General features: G+C 47.1%; 1 protein-coding gene and 1 long non-coding RNA gene across 7 annotated transcripts in view; one reads left to right on the top strand and one right to left on the bottom strand.

Annotated features, from left to right (window-relative positions):
• Nucleotides 1–5,732, bottom strand: part of dnaaf9 (dynein axonemal assembly factor 9) — a 107,301-nt gene extending 101,569 nt beyond the window's left edge. For 2 of the 5 annotated variants that reach the window (XM_033035570.1, XM_033035586.1), the window contains exon 1: nt 5,182–5,732. In XM_033035570.1, the coding sequence (XP_032891461.1) occupies nt 5,182–5,321 (140 nt within the window). In that variant the 5' untranslated portion in view covers nt 5,322–5,732. Of the gene's footprint in view, nt 1–4,279; nt 4,286–5,181 lie in introns of all 5 variants that reach the window. The other 3 variants (XM_033035580.1, XM_033035590.1, XM_033035575.1) reach the window with 2 other exon arrangements.
• LOC116982339 lies at nt 5,209–15,271 on the top strand. Of its 2 annotated transcripts, none has more exons than XR_004414434.1 (3): nt 5,209–5,335; nt 11,657–11,848; nt 14,508–15,271. It is a non-coding gene; the product is annotated as an uncharacterized LOC116982339 (long non-coding RNA). The 2 variants fall into 2 exon arrangements; XR_004414438.1 differs by having other exon boundaries at nt 5,211–5,331.
• Nucleotides 15,272–16,675: the final 1,404 nt, after the last annotated feature.

Here is a 16,675-nt window from a genome sequence, read left to right as displayed (position 1 = left end):
GCACTCAGCAGGGCCGGTTCAGAGCCGCTATAGCTCTGGGAATAAAGCTGTTTCTGAGTCTGGAGGTTCGGGCGTAGAAGGCCTTGTAACGTCTGCCGGAGGGAAGTAGTTCGAACAGTCCGTTACAAGGGTGTGAGGAGTCTTTATGGATGCTGACGGCCTTCCTGTGGCACCGTGTGTATAGTATAGTGTTAATGTGCGGGGATTGCTGGTCGGTGCGGACTCGGTGGGCCAAAGGGCCTGTTTCCGCGCTGTATCTCTAAATTAAAACTAAACTAAAAAGTAATTTCAGTCTGGGTATTAGTAGCATACTTTCAGTACCATTTATCATGGCTCCAACTATTTTTCCTGCTACAAGCAAGTTCCAGGAAGGAAGAGGGATAAGGATGGCAAAGTAAGGAAACCTTGAATGACCAAAGAGGTTGTAAATTTGGTCAAAAAGAAAAAGGAAGCACATGCAAGGTTTAAGAGGATGAGGCTCTTTGAGGAACAACGGAGAAAAGAACTCGATCAGCCAATTAGAAGGGCCAAAAGGGCTCACAAAATGGCTTTGGTGACTCGGATTAAATAAATTCCCAAGGCTTTTTATATCTCCATTAAAAACATGAAGCAACCAGGGAGAAGGTAGGACTGCCTTAGGATAAAGGAGGTAATTTGTGCTTGGAGTTAAGGGATGTAGGCAAGGTACAAAGTCAGTTACTTTGCATCTGTTTTCACCAAAGAGATCATGCAGGACAATGAGATCAGTGTGGAAAATACTAATATGTAAGGGCAGTTTGAGATTAAGGAGGAGGAGGTGTTGGGGCTCTTGAAGAGCATTAGTTTAGTAAGCGAATAAATCCCCAGGACCTGATGGGATTTAGTTTAGTTTGTTATTGTCACGTGTACAGAGGTATAATGAAAAGCCTTTGTTTGTGTGTTATCCAGACAAAGACCAAATATAAATTGTGCATGTTGCAAGCCGTCCAACATGCACAATAAAGGATACAACATTTAGTACAAGATATAACATTGAAGTCCGATTAAAAATAGTTCAAAGGTCTCAAATTAGGTCAATGGGAGTTCAAACCGCACTCTAGCTGATGAGAGGCCTGATAAGAGCTGGGAGGAAACTGTTCCTGAATCTGGAGGTATGCATTTTCAAAATTTCTCTACCTCCTGCCTGATGAGGGGAGAAGAAGGTGTGGCTGGGGTAAGATCTATGTTTCTAAGACCAGTCCTAGATGGAGTCAATCGAAGGGAGGCTGGTTTGTGTAATGGTCTGGGTTTCGTTAACATCTCTGCAACATCTTATGGTCTTGAATGGTGCAGTTCCCAAACCAGACTGTGATGCATCCTGATAAGATGCTCTCTATGGCGCATCTGTGTTCCTCGGACTATCCTTGACCAGACTTTGCTGGCTTTATCTTGCACGAAAGGTTATTCCCTTATCATGTATCTATACACCTTAAATAGATTGATTGTAATCATGTATTGTCTTTCTGCTGGCTGGTTAGCATGCAACAAAAAGCTTTTCACTGTATCTCGGTACACGTGACAATAAACTGAACTGCATTGAGATGTTGGTGAGGGTTATGGGAGATATGCCGAACTTCTAAGAAAGTAAGCCTTCTCAGGAAATAACGCAGGTTATTGAGGCAAGAGAGGAGAATGCGAGTCTGATCACATTTTTTTAGGAAGTTATGAAGATTATCAATGAAGGTAGGGCAGATGATTGATGGCCAGCATGGATTCGTTGGGCCAAATGGCCCATTTCCCTTCTGTATCTCTAAACCAAACTAATAGCAGTGTGCAGTATTACATGAAATTGAATCACAGATTCTATCCTCTGAATAATCTAACTATATGATAACATACAACGATTCAATTCAATTTGGCCATTGTGAATTATGAAAAGTTAAATATTAAATGACATACTGAAATGGAAATGAAAGACAGACGCTCCATCTTCCACCATGGCAACACAAACATGTGCAAACAAAGCAATTATTTTCTAGTATGTTTTGATTTGCATGGATTATATATCCAACTCAACAAGGAAGCAAAGAAGTTCAATGAAGGAATGGCACTTGAGATGGTATGCATGGACTCCCAAATGATTAGACAGTAGAATAAAAACATCTGCAACCATGCAGATAGAAAATTAGCTAAGGAAACACATAGTTAACAGTGAAAAAATATCAAAAATGTGCAAATGCTAGAAATCTAAAATAAAAATGGAAAATGCTGAATACACTGCCAATCACATACCAGCTGTATTGAAAGTGTGAAATTTCAGGTCGAATAGCTGTCCGAGGAACAGAAAAGGATTACATTTTCTAGGGATGCTCACTGACTCACTGCGATACTTCAGCACTTTGTGTCTTCCCTTGGTAATTTGTTGAGTGTGTCCACGATAGTTTCCTCAGGCAATATATTGAAGACCCTGTTAAGGAACGGGTAATGGGCCTGTCCCACTTACGCGACTTTTTTGGCGACTGCCGGCACCCGTCATAGGTCGTTGCAGGTCGCCAAAATTTTTCAACATGTTGAAAATTCAGCAGCGACCTGAAAGACGCTACGACTCTTTGGGCGACTGAGGAGACTATTCACGACCATACAGGCGACACCCTCGCGGCATGCCGCGGGGTGAAGCCTGTATGGTCGTGAGTAGTCGCCCAAAGAGTCGTACCTTGTTCTGATCGCCACTGCATTTTCAACATGGGAAGAGGGGAGGGAAGGACGAGGGGGAGAGGGGGAAGAGAGTAGAGGGGAGAGTAGAGGGGAGAGAGGGGGGGAGAGAGAGGAGGGGGCGAGAGAGGAGGGGGTGAGAGAGGAGGGGGCGAGGGGGCGAGGGAGGGGGGAGGGGGAGGAGGAGAGGAGGAGGTGAAGAAGAGGAGGGGAGGAGAGGAAGAGGGGATCCGGGCGAGTGAGCGGGTTGCGAAAAGCGGAGAGAGCCCGGAGGGAGAGAGCTTTGGTACAGGGCCCGACCCGTCATCTCTCTGGAAACCCGAGTCGAGACGTATAGCAGCGGTGGGGGGGGGGGGGGGTAAGTGAGGAGGAGCGGTTAGCAGCAGGAGGGAGCGGGGAGGAGCGGTAGGGAGGGGGCGTGATTTCACTCGCTGCGCGTGGAACATAGCGCTGCAGGCCGCGAGGAGAAAGTTCTTCAAAAGCAAGCCAGGAAGCTCTTGAGTGCTCATGACCTCGGAAGCCCTCGGGATCTGCAGAACAGAGCCTACTTGATCGTTCTTTCTGCGTCTTTTGAAGAACCGGGAGGGGTGGGGGGGGGAGGTCGGTGACGTGGCTCTTGGAAAACAGTGCCCAGCAGGCAGCGCGTTGAAAATTCTGCGCAGCTGGCCGCGAGGAGCAAAGACATTGTGACGTCATCCAGCTCGCTTCAGCAGTTAGATTTATAAAAAGATGTCCGATTGGTGAACAATTTTAGTAAAAAAAACTCGGGAAATAATTAATCAAATTTTCAGATGAGTGGATTTTTGAAATATGAGGTAAATCTCTACCAGAATATGTAAAAATTTCACCGTTACCGTGTTGGCTTTTCGAGGAGATGTGATGGGATGGTCAGCACAGCTTGGATTGAAATGTTTGAAGAAGTAACCAAAAAGGTAATCCTTTTCTGTAGCTCTGTAAGCGGTAGGTCATTTAGGATTGAGCCCAGAGAGTTGTGAATCTGTGGAATTCTCTGCCACAGAAGGCAGTGGAGGCCAATTTACTGGATGTTTTCAAGAGAGTTAGTTATAGCTCTCAGGGCTAACGGAATCAAGGGATATGGGGAGAAAGCAGGAACGGGGTACTGATTGTGGATGATCAGCCATGATCATATTGAATGGTGGTGCTGGCTCGTTGGGCCGAAAGGCCTACTCCTGCACCTATTGTCTATGTTTTTAAACATGGGTTGCTACAACTGAACTGTCATCACCGACCATGGAGAAGAAAGTGACGGCGAGGACAAAGGCTCGGTGAGTGGACCGTCAACGGACGAATTCGAAGAGGAATGGAAATATGATCATGAATTATTTATATCTCCTTTCCTCCGGTACGAGGAATAAAATGAGGTGGCAGTCTCACCGCTCCAGCCGCTGAGCGATCAGTAGAGGAACAGCCGCTGTATCTCTCCGCCCCCATTCCAGCCGCACCATTCCCCCCCACCCCACCCCCCAATCCAGCCGCTCCAGGCTTCGCGAGCATCTCTTGTTCACTCAGTCCTACAAACCCTCCCCTACCATATCATTCCTTCCACCAGTGCCTCTGCCCCCATCCATCGATCCCACCCCCTACCCACCTCAGGCTCACACACCGCCCCACCCCCCAATTACCCCAACACCCCCATTACCACAACCCCCTACCCATTACCCCCAACCCCCTCCCCATTACCCCCAACCCCCCTCCCCATTACCCCCAACCCCCCCCCCATTACTCCCAACCCCCCTCCCCATTACCCCCAACCCCCCCCCCCATTACTCCCAACCCCCCTCCCCATTACTCCCAACCCCCCCCCATTACTCCCAACCCCCCTCCCCATTACCCCAACCCCCCTCCCCATTACCCCCAACCCCCCCCCCCATTACTCCCAACCCCCCTCCCCATTACTCCCAACCCCCCCCCATTACTCCCAACCCCCCTCCCCATTACCCCAACCCCCCCTCACCATTATCCCAACCCCCCCTCCCCATTACCCCCAACCCCCCCTCCCCATTATCCCAACCCCCCTCCCCATTACCCCAACCCCCCTCCCCATTACCCCAACCCCCCCTCCCCATTACCCCACCCCCCTCATCATTACCCCAACCCCCTCCCCATTACCCCAACCCCTCCCCATTACCCCAACCCCCCCCCCCATTACCCCAACCCCCCCTCCCCATTACCCCACCCCCCCTCATCATTACCCCAACCCCCTCCCCATTACCCCAACCCCTCCCCCCAACCCCCCCTCCCCATTACCCCCAACCCCCCCTCCCCATAACCCCCAACCCCACCTCCCCATTACCCTCAACCCCCTCGCGCCCCGCCCCCATTCCATTTAAACAGCGCTCCCCCCCCCCCCAACCCAACCGCCCACCTCCGGCTTGCCGCCGCCCCCCCCCCCCCCCCCGCGCGGTAACACCCGCCCCCTCATTTGAACCATCTTTGCTTTGAACATTTGACCCGCGCCGCGCGCCCCCTCACACCAACTGCCGCCCGCACCTCAGGCTCGCGCTGAAGGAGTGGAACCTCGCGCTGAAGGAGTGGAACCTCGCGCTGCTGCTCCTCCAGGCTCCCGCCGACCGGCGCTCCCTCCCCGCCGAGGCTTCCTGCAGCATCGACAGCGTCGTCTCTCCCTCCATCTTCCTCCGTGTAAGTGTTTCTTGTTCTTGTTTATAAACTGCTGATTTCTCTTCACGGAATGCGGGTGGGGCGTTTTCTTTGTGCAGCTTCTGAAGGGAGGAGGAGCAAGCAAGTGAGCGAGCGAGACAGCGAGCCTCCCTTCACTGCGGCGCCATCCTCCTGACGAATGGCTGCCGGGCCGGGCGGGGACACGGATCCCACTGGGCTCTGGTAGCCGAGGAGAAGGGGGGGGAAGCTGCTGCCAACGCCGCCCCTCTGTACCACAGCACCGCGAAAACTCGGGTTACGTGTGCCCTCGCCTCTCCCAGGCCCGGAAATGGACAGAGCAGCGGAGCTGTGTTTGCCGTTGCCGTTGTCTGCCCTGTGTGGGGTTTGTGCGGTGGTGCGTCGTGTTCTCGCCACCCCTCCGTCCCCGCTGCCGTGGTACCTTCCCCCACAGCCCCGCCCGCCCGTCGCTGCGTGTGTCTGCAAAGTTGATCTTGTGGTTGGCGTCGGCGCTGAGCGAGCTGGCGGTCGGTCGGTCGGTCGGTCGGGGCGGCGTAGAGCGGGCGGGCGGGCGACGTAGAGCGGGCGGGCGACATTTATTGTGCAAGGATTGAAGGAACAGCAGTGCAGATACTGGTTTACACTGAATATTGGGCACAAAAAGCCTGGATATAACTCAGGAAGATGGCCAAGTATGAAGAGCTGGTCATGGACTGCCGTATGCAGGGCTGGAAGGCAAGGTGTACGCCCATCGAGGTTGGCTGCAGAGGTTTTGCAGGGCAATCGCTCTACAAAGCCTTGAGTGCACTGGGCATCAACGGAGTGGAGGGGAGAAGGGCCATCAAGAACACCACAGAGGCAGCGGAGAAGGCCTCGAGATGGCTCTGGATCAGGGGAGGAGCGAATGCCACCTGAACACAAGTCGTGGTCTGATCAACACCCAATGACCCCAGGTTACATCACTGATGATGTGTTCAGGAGCATTTATCAATGTATTTGTATCAATCAGCTGGACAGGCAGCGTCTCTGGAGAGACGGAATGAATGGGTGACGTTTCAGGTCGAGACATACATAGAAACAGTAGGTACAGGAGGAGGCCATTCGGCCCTTCGAGCCAGCACCACCATTCAATGTGATCATGGCTGATCATCCCGGCGTGCACAATGAAATAAGATCAAATAGAACAAGTTGTCCTACAACTTTAGGCTGTGCACGCCATACGCAAGATGAAGAAGATCCACAACCAGTACCCTGTTCCTGCCTTCACCCCATACCCCTTATCTTTAACTCTATCTAACTCTCTCTTGAAAGCATCCAGTGAATTGGCCTCCCTTGCCTTCTGAGGCAGAGAATTCCACAAATTCGCAACTCTCTGGCTGAAAAAAATTATTTCCTCAGTCCTAAATGGCTCACCCCTTCTTCTTAAACTGTGGTACCTGGTTCTGGACTCCCTTAACGTCGGGAACACGTTTCCTGCCTCTAGCGTATCCTATCCATGTGCCTATCTACTGTAAACACCTCTTAAACGCCATTATTTCATCAGCCTCCACCACCACCATGCTTACAAAAGAAACTGCAGACCTGTGTTGCTAAAGATGACACCAAGATAAACTAATCTGCCTGCATTAGATTGGGAAGTTGAACACAACCTTCATGAATCAGATAAATGTGCCAAATTACTAACAAAAAAACACACAGAAATGTTGGAGGACTTGGCGAATCAGGCGGGAATCATGGAGGGAAATGGACCGTTGATGTTGTTTTGGGACAGGACCCCCACTGAGTTCCTGCCGTTTTGGTCCCCTAATTTGAGGAAGGACATTCTTGCTATTGAGGGAGTGCAACGTAGGTTTACAAGGTATCTCTCCCTCCTAACCCCAATCTCTTGCCTTCTCCACATAACTCCTGACACACGTACTGAATTTTGCTTCCCAAAATACATAACTTCCCAATTGTTGGGATTAAATTCCATCTGCTCTGCCCAACTTTAGATCTGATAAATTTAGCTTTCGTAAACCTTTCTTGTTATCCAAACACAAACTTTTATGTCATCTCCAGAAGTGCTTGTTAGACCTCCTATATTGACATATCCGAAGGGTCCCGAGCCGAAACATCAGCTGTCCATGTTTTCCAGGGATTCTGCCAGAGTTACTCCAGCATTTTGCCTTTCTTTGTAAACCAGCATCTGCAGTTCCTTGTTTCTTCGTATTTTCATTTCTTCTGCCTGTGATACAAGCTGAGTTGTGTATGAACAAAATCACTCATTAATTATCCATTACCTTAAACCTGAACCTTCCATTCTCTTTCACGTACGTGCTAGTTGACATCAATCGCTATTTGACACAACTTCAGGCTTGTAAACACTAAATGTGCTGTGATTTTGTAATATAGAAAATAAATCAAGATGTACACGTACATAGTTTGTGGATACGGGCAATTTAAATTACTATCTAAGAATGTGATTGTTGGGACCAAATAATGTTTTTCTTTCTTGTGAAGGGGCAGCGCCTGAAATGTTAAATATTTTGTTCTCCACGGTTGCTGCTTGCCCTGCTGAGAGTTTCTAGCATCAGTGATTTTGTTTTACTTTTACTTTATCTTCTTACAGTAATTATAAATGTTAACCACTCCCTGAAAACATAGAAAAATAGGTGCAGGAGTAGGCCATTCGGCCCTACGAGCCAGCACCGCCATTCAATATGATGATAGCTGATCACTTAAAATCAGTACTCCATTCCTGCTTTTTCCCCATATCCCTTGATTCCTTTAGCCCTAAGAGCTAAATCTAACTCTCTTGAAAACATCCAGTGAATTGGCCTCCACTGCCTTCTGTGGCTGCAAATTCCACAGATTCACAACTCTCTAGGTGAAGAATGTTTTCCTTACCTCAATCCTAAATGGCCTACCCCTTATTCTTAAACTGTGACCCCTGGTTCTGGACTCCTGCAACATCGGGAATATTTTTCCTGCATCTAGCCTTTAAAAATGGTATATGTTTCTATAAGAATCCCTCTCATCCTTCTGAATTGAAGTGAATACAAGCCCAGTTGACCCATTCTTTCATCATATGTCAATCCAGTTCAGTCTTGACCGTGAGTGCTGACTGTGTGGAGTTTGCCTGTGTTCCCTGTGTCTGCGTGGGTTTTCTCTGGGAGGTCTGATTTCCTACAAGATCACTCCTTCCAATGTGTGTTAATTAGCCACTGTAAATTGCCCAAATGCATCGGTGACCAAGTTCAAGAACAGCTACTTGCCCTCAACCATAAGATTCTTGAACGATGCATTACACTAAACTCAGCAAGTAAACACAAGGAACTGAAGGTGCAGGTTTACAAAAAGAAGTCACAAAGTGCTGGAGTATCTCAGTGGTTCAGGCAACATCTCTGGAGAACATGGACAGGTGACATATAGGTTGGAGCCCTTCTTCAGAATATTTGTGGTGGCGGTATGAGAAAGCTGGAAGAGAGAAGGGAATAGGACAAAGCCTGGCGAGTGATTGGTGGATAAAGGAGGGTGTGGTTGATAGGCAGATGGTTGAATGAAGGCCAGAGATGAAAAGGCAAAAATTGTGATATGAGGATAGAAGGGGATGGAATTGTAAAGCCAGAGGAGGGAATATAGGTGGAAAGGGGGGAGCAGGGAGGGGAGAAATGGCAGTGAATTCAGGTAGGGCCCAGGGAAGGGAGAAGGGCAATAAGAAAAAAAAATGGGAGGGTTTGATTGTAGGTTAGGTACCTAAAATTGGAGAATTCAATGTTGATACATTATGTTGAAAGCTACCTAAGCACAGTAAAGGGCCTGTCCCACTTGCGCAATTTTTTTCGGCGACTTGCTGGCACCAGTCATAATCGCAGCAGGTCGTCGAAAATTTTCAACGATGTAAATCCAGTAGAGATCAGGAAAAGTTACGACTTTGGGCGACTACTCACGACCATACAGATGTCACCCCGCGACTTGTCTGCTCCATAGATGTTACTGCACCCGCTGAGTTTCTTCAGCACTTTTGTCTACCTTCAATTTTCCAGCATCTGCAATTCCTTCTTGCACATAGTCTTATCTGTGTTGTTAAAATGCAGCTTACTTTTAGAAGATTTTCTTTTGAAGAAAAGAAAACCTAAATAAAAGTTTCATTTTAACAATGTTTGCATAACAACACTAGGTGGAGTAACTATGCTCTGACTTGGCTGTACGGACTCCTCTCATTTTACCATATATTGGCTAAATGTGGGCAAACGGGACTAGCTCAGAGAGTCATCTTGTTTGGCATGGATGAATTGGCCGAAGGGCCTGTTTCTGTGCTGAATAATACTATTGCTCTGCAGCCATTTCTCATTTTACACGGGGTTATGTTCTTGACAAGCAGCACGTTAAGAAACATTAGGATAGGTACATGGATAAGATAGGTTGAGAGCGATATGGGTCAAACGCAGGCAGGTGGGATATGTTGGTTGGTGTGGGCAAGTTGGGCCAAGGGGCCTGTTATATTACTCCATAACTATCTCAGAAATGTGTAACTTAAATATTATTTTTACCATAGGAATGTAGTCAAGGGGAAGAGTCATAACTGTTTACATCACATGAAAAATAGTTCATTTATGACAGCCATTATTCTTTTACTTTGTACAATAATATAAAAAAGTTAAAGAAAAAATAACAGGAAAAGACATCTTAAATAAATGTTTATTTAATATCTAATTTAAGCAGCAGCTCGCTGCAAAACGTCGCTGTTGCCTTGCCAGGCATTGCACGTGACTATATGACCAAGTGTAAATTTGGCCGCTATTTCAAACATTTTGATTTTAATTAAACGTGCATTATTCCAAAAGCTCATAAATCAAACATGTAAAACGAGGTGCACAAAAATGCTGGAGAAACTCAGCGGGTGCAGCAGCATCTATGGAGTGAAGGAAATAGGTAACGTTTCGGGCCGAAACCCTTCTTCAGACTGATAGGGGGTGGCGGGGAGAAGGAAGTAAAAAGGAGGAGGAGGAGCCCGAGGGCTGGGGGATGGGAGGAGACAGCCCGAAGGCTGAGGATGGGGAGGAGACAGCAAGTGCTAACAAAATTGGGAGAATTCGATGTTCATGCCCGCAGGATGCAGACTCCCCAAGCGAAATATGAGGTGCTGTTCCTCCAATTTCTGGTGTTGCTCACTCTGGCAATGGAGGAGACCCAGGACAGAGAGGTCGGATTGGGAATGGGAGGGGGAGTTGAAGTGTTGAGCCACCGGGAGGTCAGGTAGGTTCTTGCGGACCGAGCGGAGGTGTTCGGCGAAGCAATCGCCCAACCTCCGCTTAGTCTCACCGATGTAGATCAGCTGACATCTAGAGCAGCGGATGCAGTAGATGAGGTTGGAGGAGATACAGGTGAACCTCTGTCGCACCTGGAACGACTGCTTGGGTCCTTGAATGGAGTCGAGGGGGGAGGTAAAGGGACAGGTGTTGCATTTCTTGCGGTTGCAACGGAAAGTGCCCGGGGAGGGGGTGGTACGGGAGGGAAGGGAAGAAATGACAAGGGAGTTGCGGAGGGAGCGGTCTTTGCGGAAGGCAGACATGGGGGGAGATGGGAAGATGTGGCGAGTGGTGGCGTCACGTTGGAGGTGGCGAAAATGACAGGATTATTTGTTGTATGTGACGGCTGGTGGGGTGAAAGGTGAGGACTAGGGGGACTCTGCCCTTGTTGCGAGTGCGGGGAAGGGGAGAGAGAGCAGTGTTGCGGGGTATGGAAGAGATCCTGGTGCGAGCTTCATCTATGGTGGAGGAGGGGAACCCCCGTTCCCTGAAGAATGAGGACATTTCAGATGCCCTGGTGTGGAACGCCTAATCCTGGGAGCAGATGCGGCGTAGACGGAGGAATTGGGAGTAGGGGATGGAGTCCTTACAGGAAGCAGGGTGGGAAAAAGTGTAGTCCAGATAGCCATGGGAGTCAGTGGGTTTATAGTAGATGTCGGTCAGAAGTCTATCACCTGCGATGGAGATAGTGAGGTCAAGGAATGGTAGGGAAGTGTCGGAAATAGTCCAGGTGTATTTGAGTGCCGGATGGAAGTTGGTGGTGAAGTGGATGAAGTCAGTCAGTTGTGTGTGGGTGCAGGAGGTGGCCCCAAAGCAGTCATCGATGTAATGGAGGTAGAGGTCGGGGATGGGGCCCTGGTACGTATTGAACAAGGATTGTTCGACGTACTCGACAAAGAGGCAGGCGTAGCTGGGGCCCATGCGTGTGCCCATAGCTACGCCTTGTATTTGTATGTAAAACGAGATGGCTGTTCTCTCACTGTTTGAACAGGAATGAAGCATTAAATTTGTGACTGATAAACTTATTCAGATGTTTCATGCCTTGTGCTTGTGTGCAGATAAAATCCTGAGAGGCACGGAAGGCGTATTCAAGACCAACGGATTTTCCTTGTCTAATTGGTTAAAGAAAAGATCCGAAGGCTGTTAGAACGAATCAATGAATCCCAATTCAAATGGCGGGTAGCACAGTGACACAGCGATAGAGCTGCTGCCTTACAGCGCCAGACGCCCGGGTTCGATCGTGATAACAGGTACTGTCTGTGCGGAGTTTGCATGTTCTCTCTGTAACTAGATTTTCTCCGGGTGTTCTCCTTTCCTGCCACATCCCAAAGACATGCAGCTTTATAGCTAAATTGTCCCTAGTGTGCAGGATAGGAATTAGTGTATTTGGTCAGCCTGTGGCCGAAGGGCTTGTTTCCAAACTTCACGTTATAGCAGTTCATGTTAAAGTCAGTAGATGTTGTTTACTTAGATTTTCAGAAACCCTTTGATGAGGTACCACATGTTAGGCTGCAAAGGAAGATGAGAGCCCACGGTATCAAAGAGCAGATACTAGCATGGATAGCAGGTTGGCTGGATGGCAGAAGACAAAGAGTGACAATAAAGGGGGATTTTTCTGGTTGGCTGCCAGTGACTAGTGGAGTTCCGCAAGGGTCGGTGCTGGGGCCGTTACATGAATGATCTCAAGAATGAGTAGGTTAACCTATGATGAGTGTTTGGCAGCACTGGGCCTATAATCGCTGCAATTTAGAAGAATGATGGGGGACCTCTTTGAAACATACAGAATAGCGAAAGGCTTGGATAGAGTGGATGTTGACAGGATGTTTCCACTAGTAGGAGAGTTCAGGACTAGAGGTCATAGCCTCAGAATTAAAGGATGTTCTTTTAGGAAGGAGTTGAGAAATTTCTTTAGTCGGAGGGTGGTGAATCTGTGGAATTCTTTGCCACAGAAGGCTGTGGATGCCAAGTCAATGGATATTTTAAAGGCGGAGAAAGATAGATTCTTGATTAGTGCAGGTGTCGGGGGTTATGGGGAAAAGGCAGGAGAACAGGGTTAGGAGGGAAAGATAGATCACCCATGATTGAATGGTGGAGTAGACTTGATGAGCCGAATGGTCTAATTCTACTCCTATCACTTATGACCTTATGAGGAGAATTAGGCCATTCGGCCCATCGCATCTACTCCGCCATTCAATCATTACTGATCTCTGCCTCCTAATCCCATTTTCCTGCCTTCACCCCAGAACCCTTGACACCCATTCTAATCAATAATTTGTCTATCTGCCATAAATATCCACTGACTTGACCTCCACAGCCCTCTGTGGCAATGAGCTCCACAGATTGATTACCCACTGGCTAAATAAGTTCTTCCTCACCTCCTTTCTAAAAGTGCCTTTTAATTCTAAGGCATTGACCTCTGGTCCTAGACTCTCCCACCAGCGGAAACATTCTTTCCAAATCCACTCATTATTCTGAAAGTTTCAATGAGGTCCCCCTCTCAACCTTCTAAACTCCAGCGAGTAGAGGCCCAGTATTGTCAAGCTGATCATCATATGATAACCCACTCGTTCCTGGAATCATTCTTGAAAACCTCCGCTGGAACCTCTCCAGAGCCAGCATATCTTTCCTCAGACATGGGGCCCAGATTTGCTCTAAATGTGGCCTGACCAGCGCCTTATAGAGCCTCAGCATTACATCTCTGGTTTTGTATTCCAGTCCTCTTGATATAAATGCCAGTATTGAATTTGCCTTCCATACTACCAATTCGACTTCAAATTAACTTTTTGGGAGTCATGCACCAGCTCTCCCAAGTCCCTTTGCACCTCCGATTTCTGGATTCTCGCTCCATTTAGTAAATAGGTTACGCCTTTATTCTTAATACCAAAATGTATCTCTTTTTTTTTTTAAACATGTAAAATACAAGGTAGCTTCACTCTCGCTGTTTGAACAGGAATGCAGCATTAAATCTGTGATTCTGATAAACTCATTCAAATGTTTCGTGCCTTGTGCTTATGGGCAGGAAAAAATCCAGAGAGCCAGAAAAGTTATTTTCATGACCAATGGGATTCCCTGTTCTAATTGGTTAAAGAATAGAACTGAAGGCTATTAGAACCAATCCATTGATCCCGGTTCATATCAATGAATCAACAAATCCTCTTGATTCGGGAACAGCCTCATCCAAGACTGCAAAAAATTGCATTGAATTGTGAACGCAGTCCAGACCATCACACAAACCAACCTCACTTCTATTGACTCCATTTATACCTTGCGCTGCCTCGGCAAGGCCAGCAGCACAATCAAGGATGAGTCCCTGGTCACTTCCTCTTCTCCCCTCGCTCATCAGGCAAAAGGTTTAAAAGTGTGAAAATGCACACCTTCAGATTCAGGGACAGTTTCTTCCCAGCTGTTATCAGTCAATGAATCATCCAACCAACAACTAGAGAGTAGTCCTGAACTACTATCTACCTCTTTGGTGACCCTCGGACTATCCTTGATCAGACTTTGCTGGCTTTACCTTGCACTAAATGTAATTCCCTTATGTATCTATACACTGTAAATGGCTTGATTACAATCATGTGTTGTCTTCCTGTTGACTGTTTAGCATGCAACAAAGCTTTTAATTGTACCTCGGTACATGTGACAATAAACTAAACTGTAACTAACATCCAACCGATTTGTCACTGTCTTCCAGATCACATGAATGGTTGATTCTGAAAACCTCCAGCCCAAATGGGGGAAGTAAAGCTCTTTAGTGAATGAAATGCCAACAGACTCATAGATGAGTTGATCTGACATTGTATAACCCCAATTCTATCCTAGCTGTCAGTTATCTCATTTTAAAAGCGCTCTGCTAAAATGTTTAAAGAAAATTCACATGAATTGGCAAACTTAATAATAATCTTGTTTCAGTTTTCACAGTGGAAAAGAAGATGCACCTAGCATTTAGTGGCCTAGCTCATACTGAAGTTATTGTAGGTAAGAAAATGATATTATTTAAAAAAAATAATGTCATTCATTCTCCAGGACCTGAGGGTTTCCACAATGGTGTTTTAAAGAGAATGTTTCATGGATTTCCATTGATGTAGTGTTAGAGCAGGTAATTCAGCCCAACCAACCATTAATCCTACCAGGTGGCGATGGACAGACAGAAGGAAAGAAAGATTAATGCCAGTGAGTGGACTGGGTTCTTGTCCCTTGCACCCTCAGATGTGCTTTGCATTGTCTGCGGGAGGGGTTCTGGGGGAGTGGACCTGAGCAATGGCCATCGGAGACGAGAAGGATGGCGAGTTTCTGGACTCCATTAGATCGGGCACCGCTCTGTGACCAAGAACGTCGAACGGGCGCCTCCTGCAGCAGCATGGAATGGTGGAGCAGCTGAAGAGGCACATCACCTGATCAAGCCGATCCCCGCAACTCTAACCCAGTGCCGCTGTCAGGACTAACAAGCCTTTATGGCTAAGTTAAGACTACTTTTTTTTTTTAAACTTCAGACCTGAAGGGCTCAAGATGGTGCCTAAAATGTGGTGACTCTTATGTACTGACTCCAGTTTGTACTATTATCTTGCAGTCTAAAACTTGGTATGATTTTGCCTAATGTATGGTCACTGAAATGTTTTTTTTTTTTTAAATCACTGTACTCGGGTATGTGATAATAAAGTGCCATTGAACCACAATATTAGTTATGTTTCCTTCCATTCTACCTAATCTGAACCTTTCAACATTTTCTTTTGGCTGTTTTTGTGTTTTTCTTCTGAAAGCATTGTGCTTCAACTATTTCTTGTGCTAACAAATCGAATTGCTGACAAAGAAATGCATGTTTATTTTGCTGTGGTATTTATTAGTAAACATCTCAGCAAACCCGGCCCTTTCATAGCCTCTATAGAACTCTTGGTCTCCAACATAGAAAAATAGGTGCAGGAGTAGGCCATTTGGCCCTTCGAGCCAGTATATGATCATGGCTGATCATCTAAAATCAGTACCCCGTCCCTGCTTTTTCTCCATATCCCTTGATTCCTTTAGCCCTAAGAGTTAAATCTAACTCTCTTGAAAATCCAGTGAATTGTCTGCCACTGGCTCCTGTGGCAGAGAATTCCACAGATTCACAACTAGCCCGTCCAATCCTTTAAGAATTTTATGTTTCTATAAGATCCCCTCTCACCGTTCTAAATTCCAGTGAATACAAGCCCAGTCGACCCATTCTTTCGTCATATGCAGAGCTGCCAGTATTCTAGTACCTGAAAATCAGTATTTTGCTGAGGAAATCAGTATTTTTACGTGGTGCTATTTTGTTGGAAAAAAATGTTTTTTTATGTTCGGTCATACTCATGTAAGAGTACAAGAATGCATAACTTAATGCATTAATCTGGTACAATCCCCAGAGGTACAGCATGACCCCCCCCACATCCCTGCATTTTCCAAGCAGTAAGATCCCGTCAACCCCACCGGGCCACCACCCCTCCATTGGCGAGTGACATGGCAACGAAACAGGAAATCGGGCCGATCCCGGCCGCTCCCACCTGCCTGCTGCACCTCGTTGTTACGATTATCTATGGTCAATTTTGCATTGACTTTTAAAAAATCCGTATTTAACAACGCAAAATTGTACATACGTATTCTTATCGCATTTCCGTACAGAATACCGAAAATCCGTACTATTTGGCAGCTCTGCATATGTCAGTCCCGCCACCCCAGGAATTAACCTGGTGAACCTATGCTGCACTCCCACAATAGCAAGAAGCTAACAAAGTAAGAAGCTCCAACTTATTGAAAGTTACCTGCTCGTTATAATTATTCTATACTGATGTTGTCATTGTAAAATTTGCTTGGGGTTCCCCTAATGCCACTACTGTTCTTGGTGGGGGAGGGGGTTGTGTGGAGGGAGGTGGGGAGGAGGGGTTGTGGGGGAGAAGAGGAGGGGGGGGGGGCTGTGGGGAGGTGGGGAACCTTCATAACTTTTGTACTATTTCACCGATCGGAACAAAACATATTTGACTTGCAGCAGAGGAGAATGGTAAGTCAGATGGCGAAAAATCGTAGCGCTATAGGGGATTGTTTTTGTGCAAATTTAATTACAGGAA

Source organism: Amblyraja radiata, chromosome 1 (assembly GCF_010909765.2).
Source record: "Amblyraja radiata isolate CabotCenter1 chromosome 1, sAmbRad1.1.pri, whole genome shotgun sequence".
Lineage (NCBI taxonomy): Eukaryota > Metazoa > Chordata > Chondrichthyes > Rajiformes > Rajidae > Amblyraja > Amblyraja radiata.
This window is presented reverse-complemented; position numbering and strand designations above follow the sequence as displayed.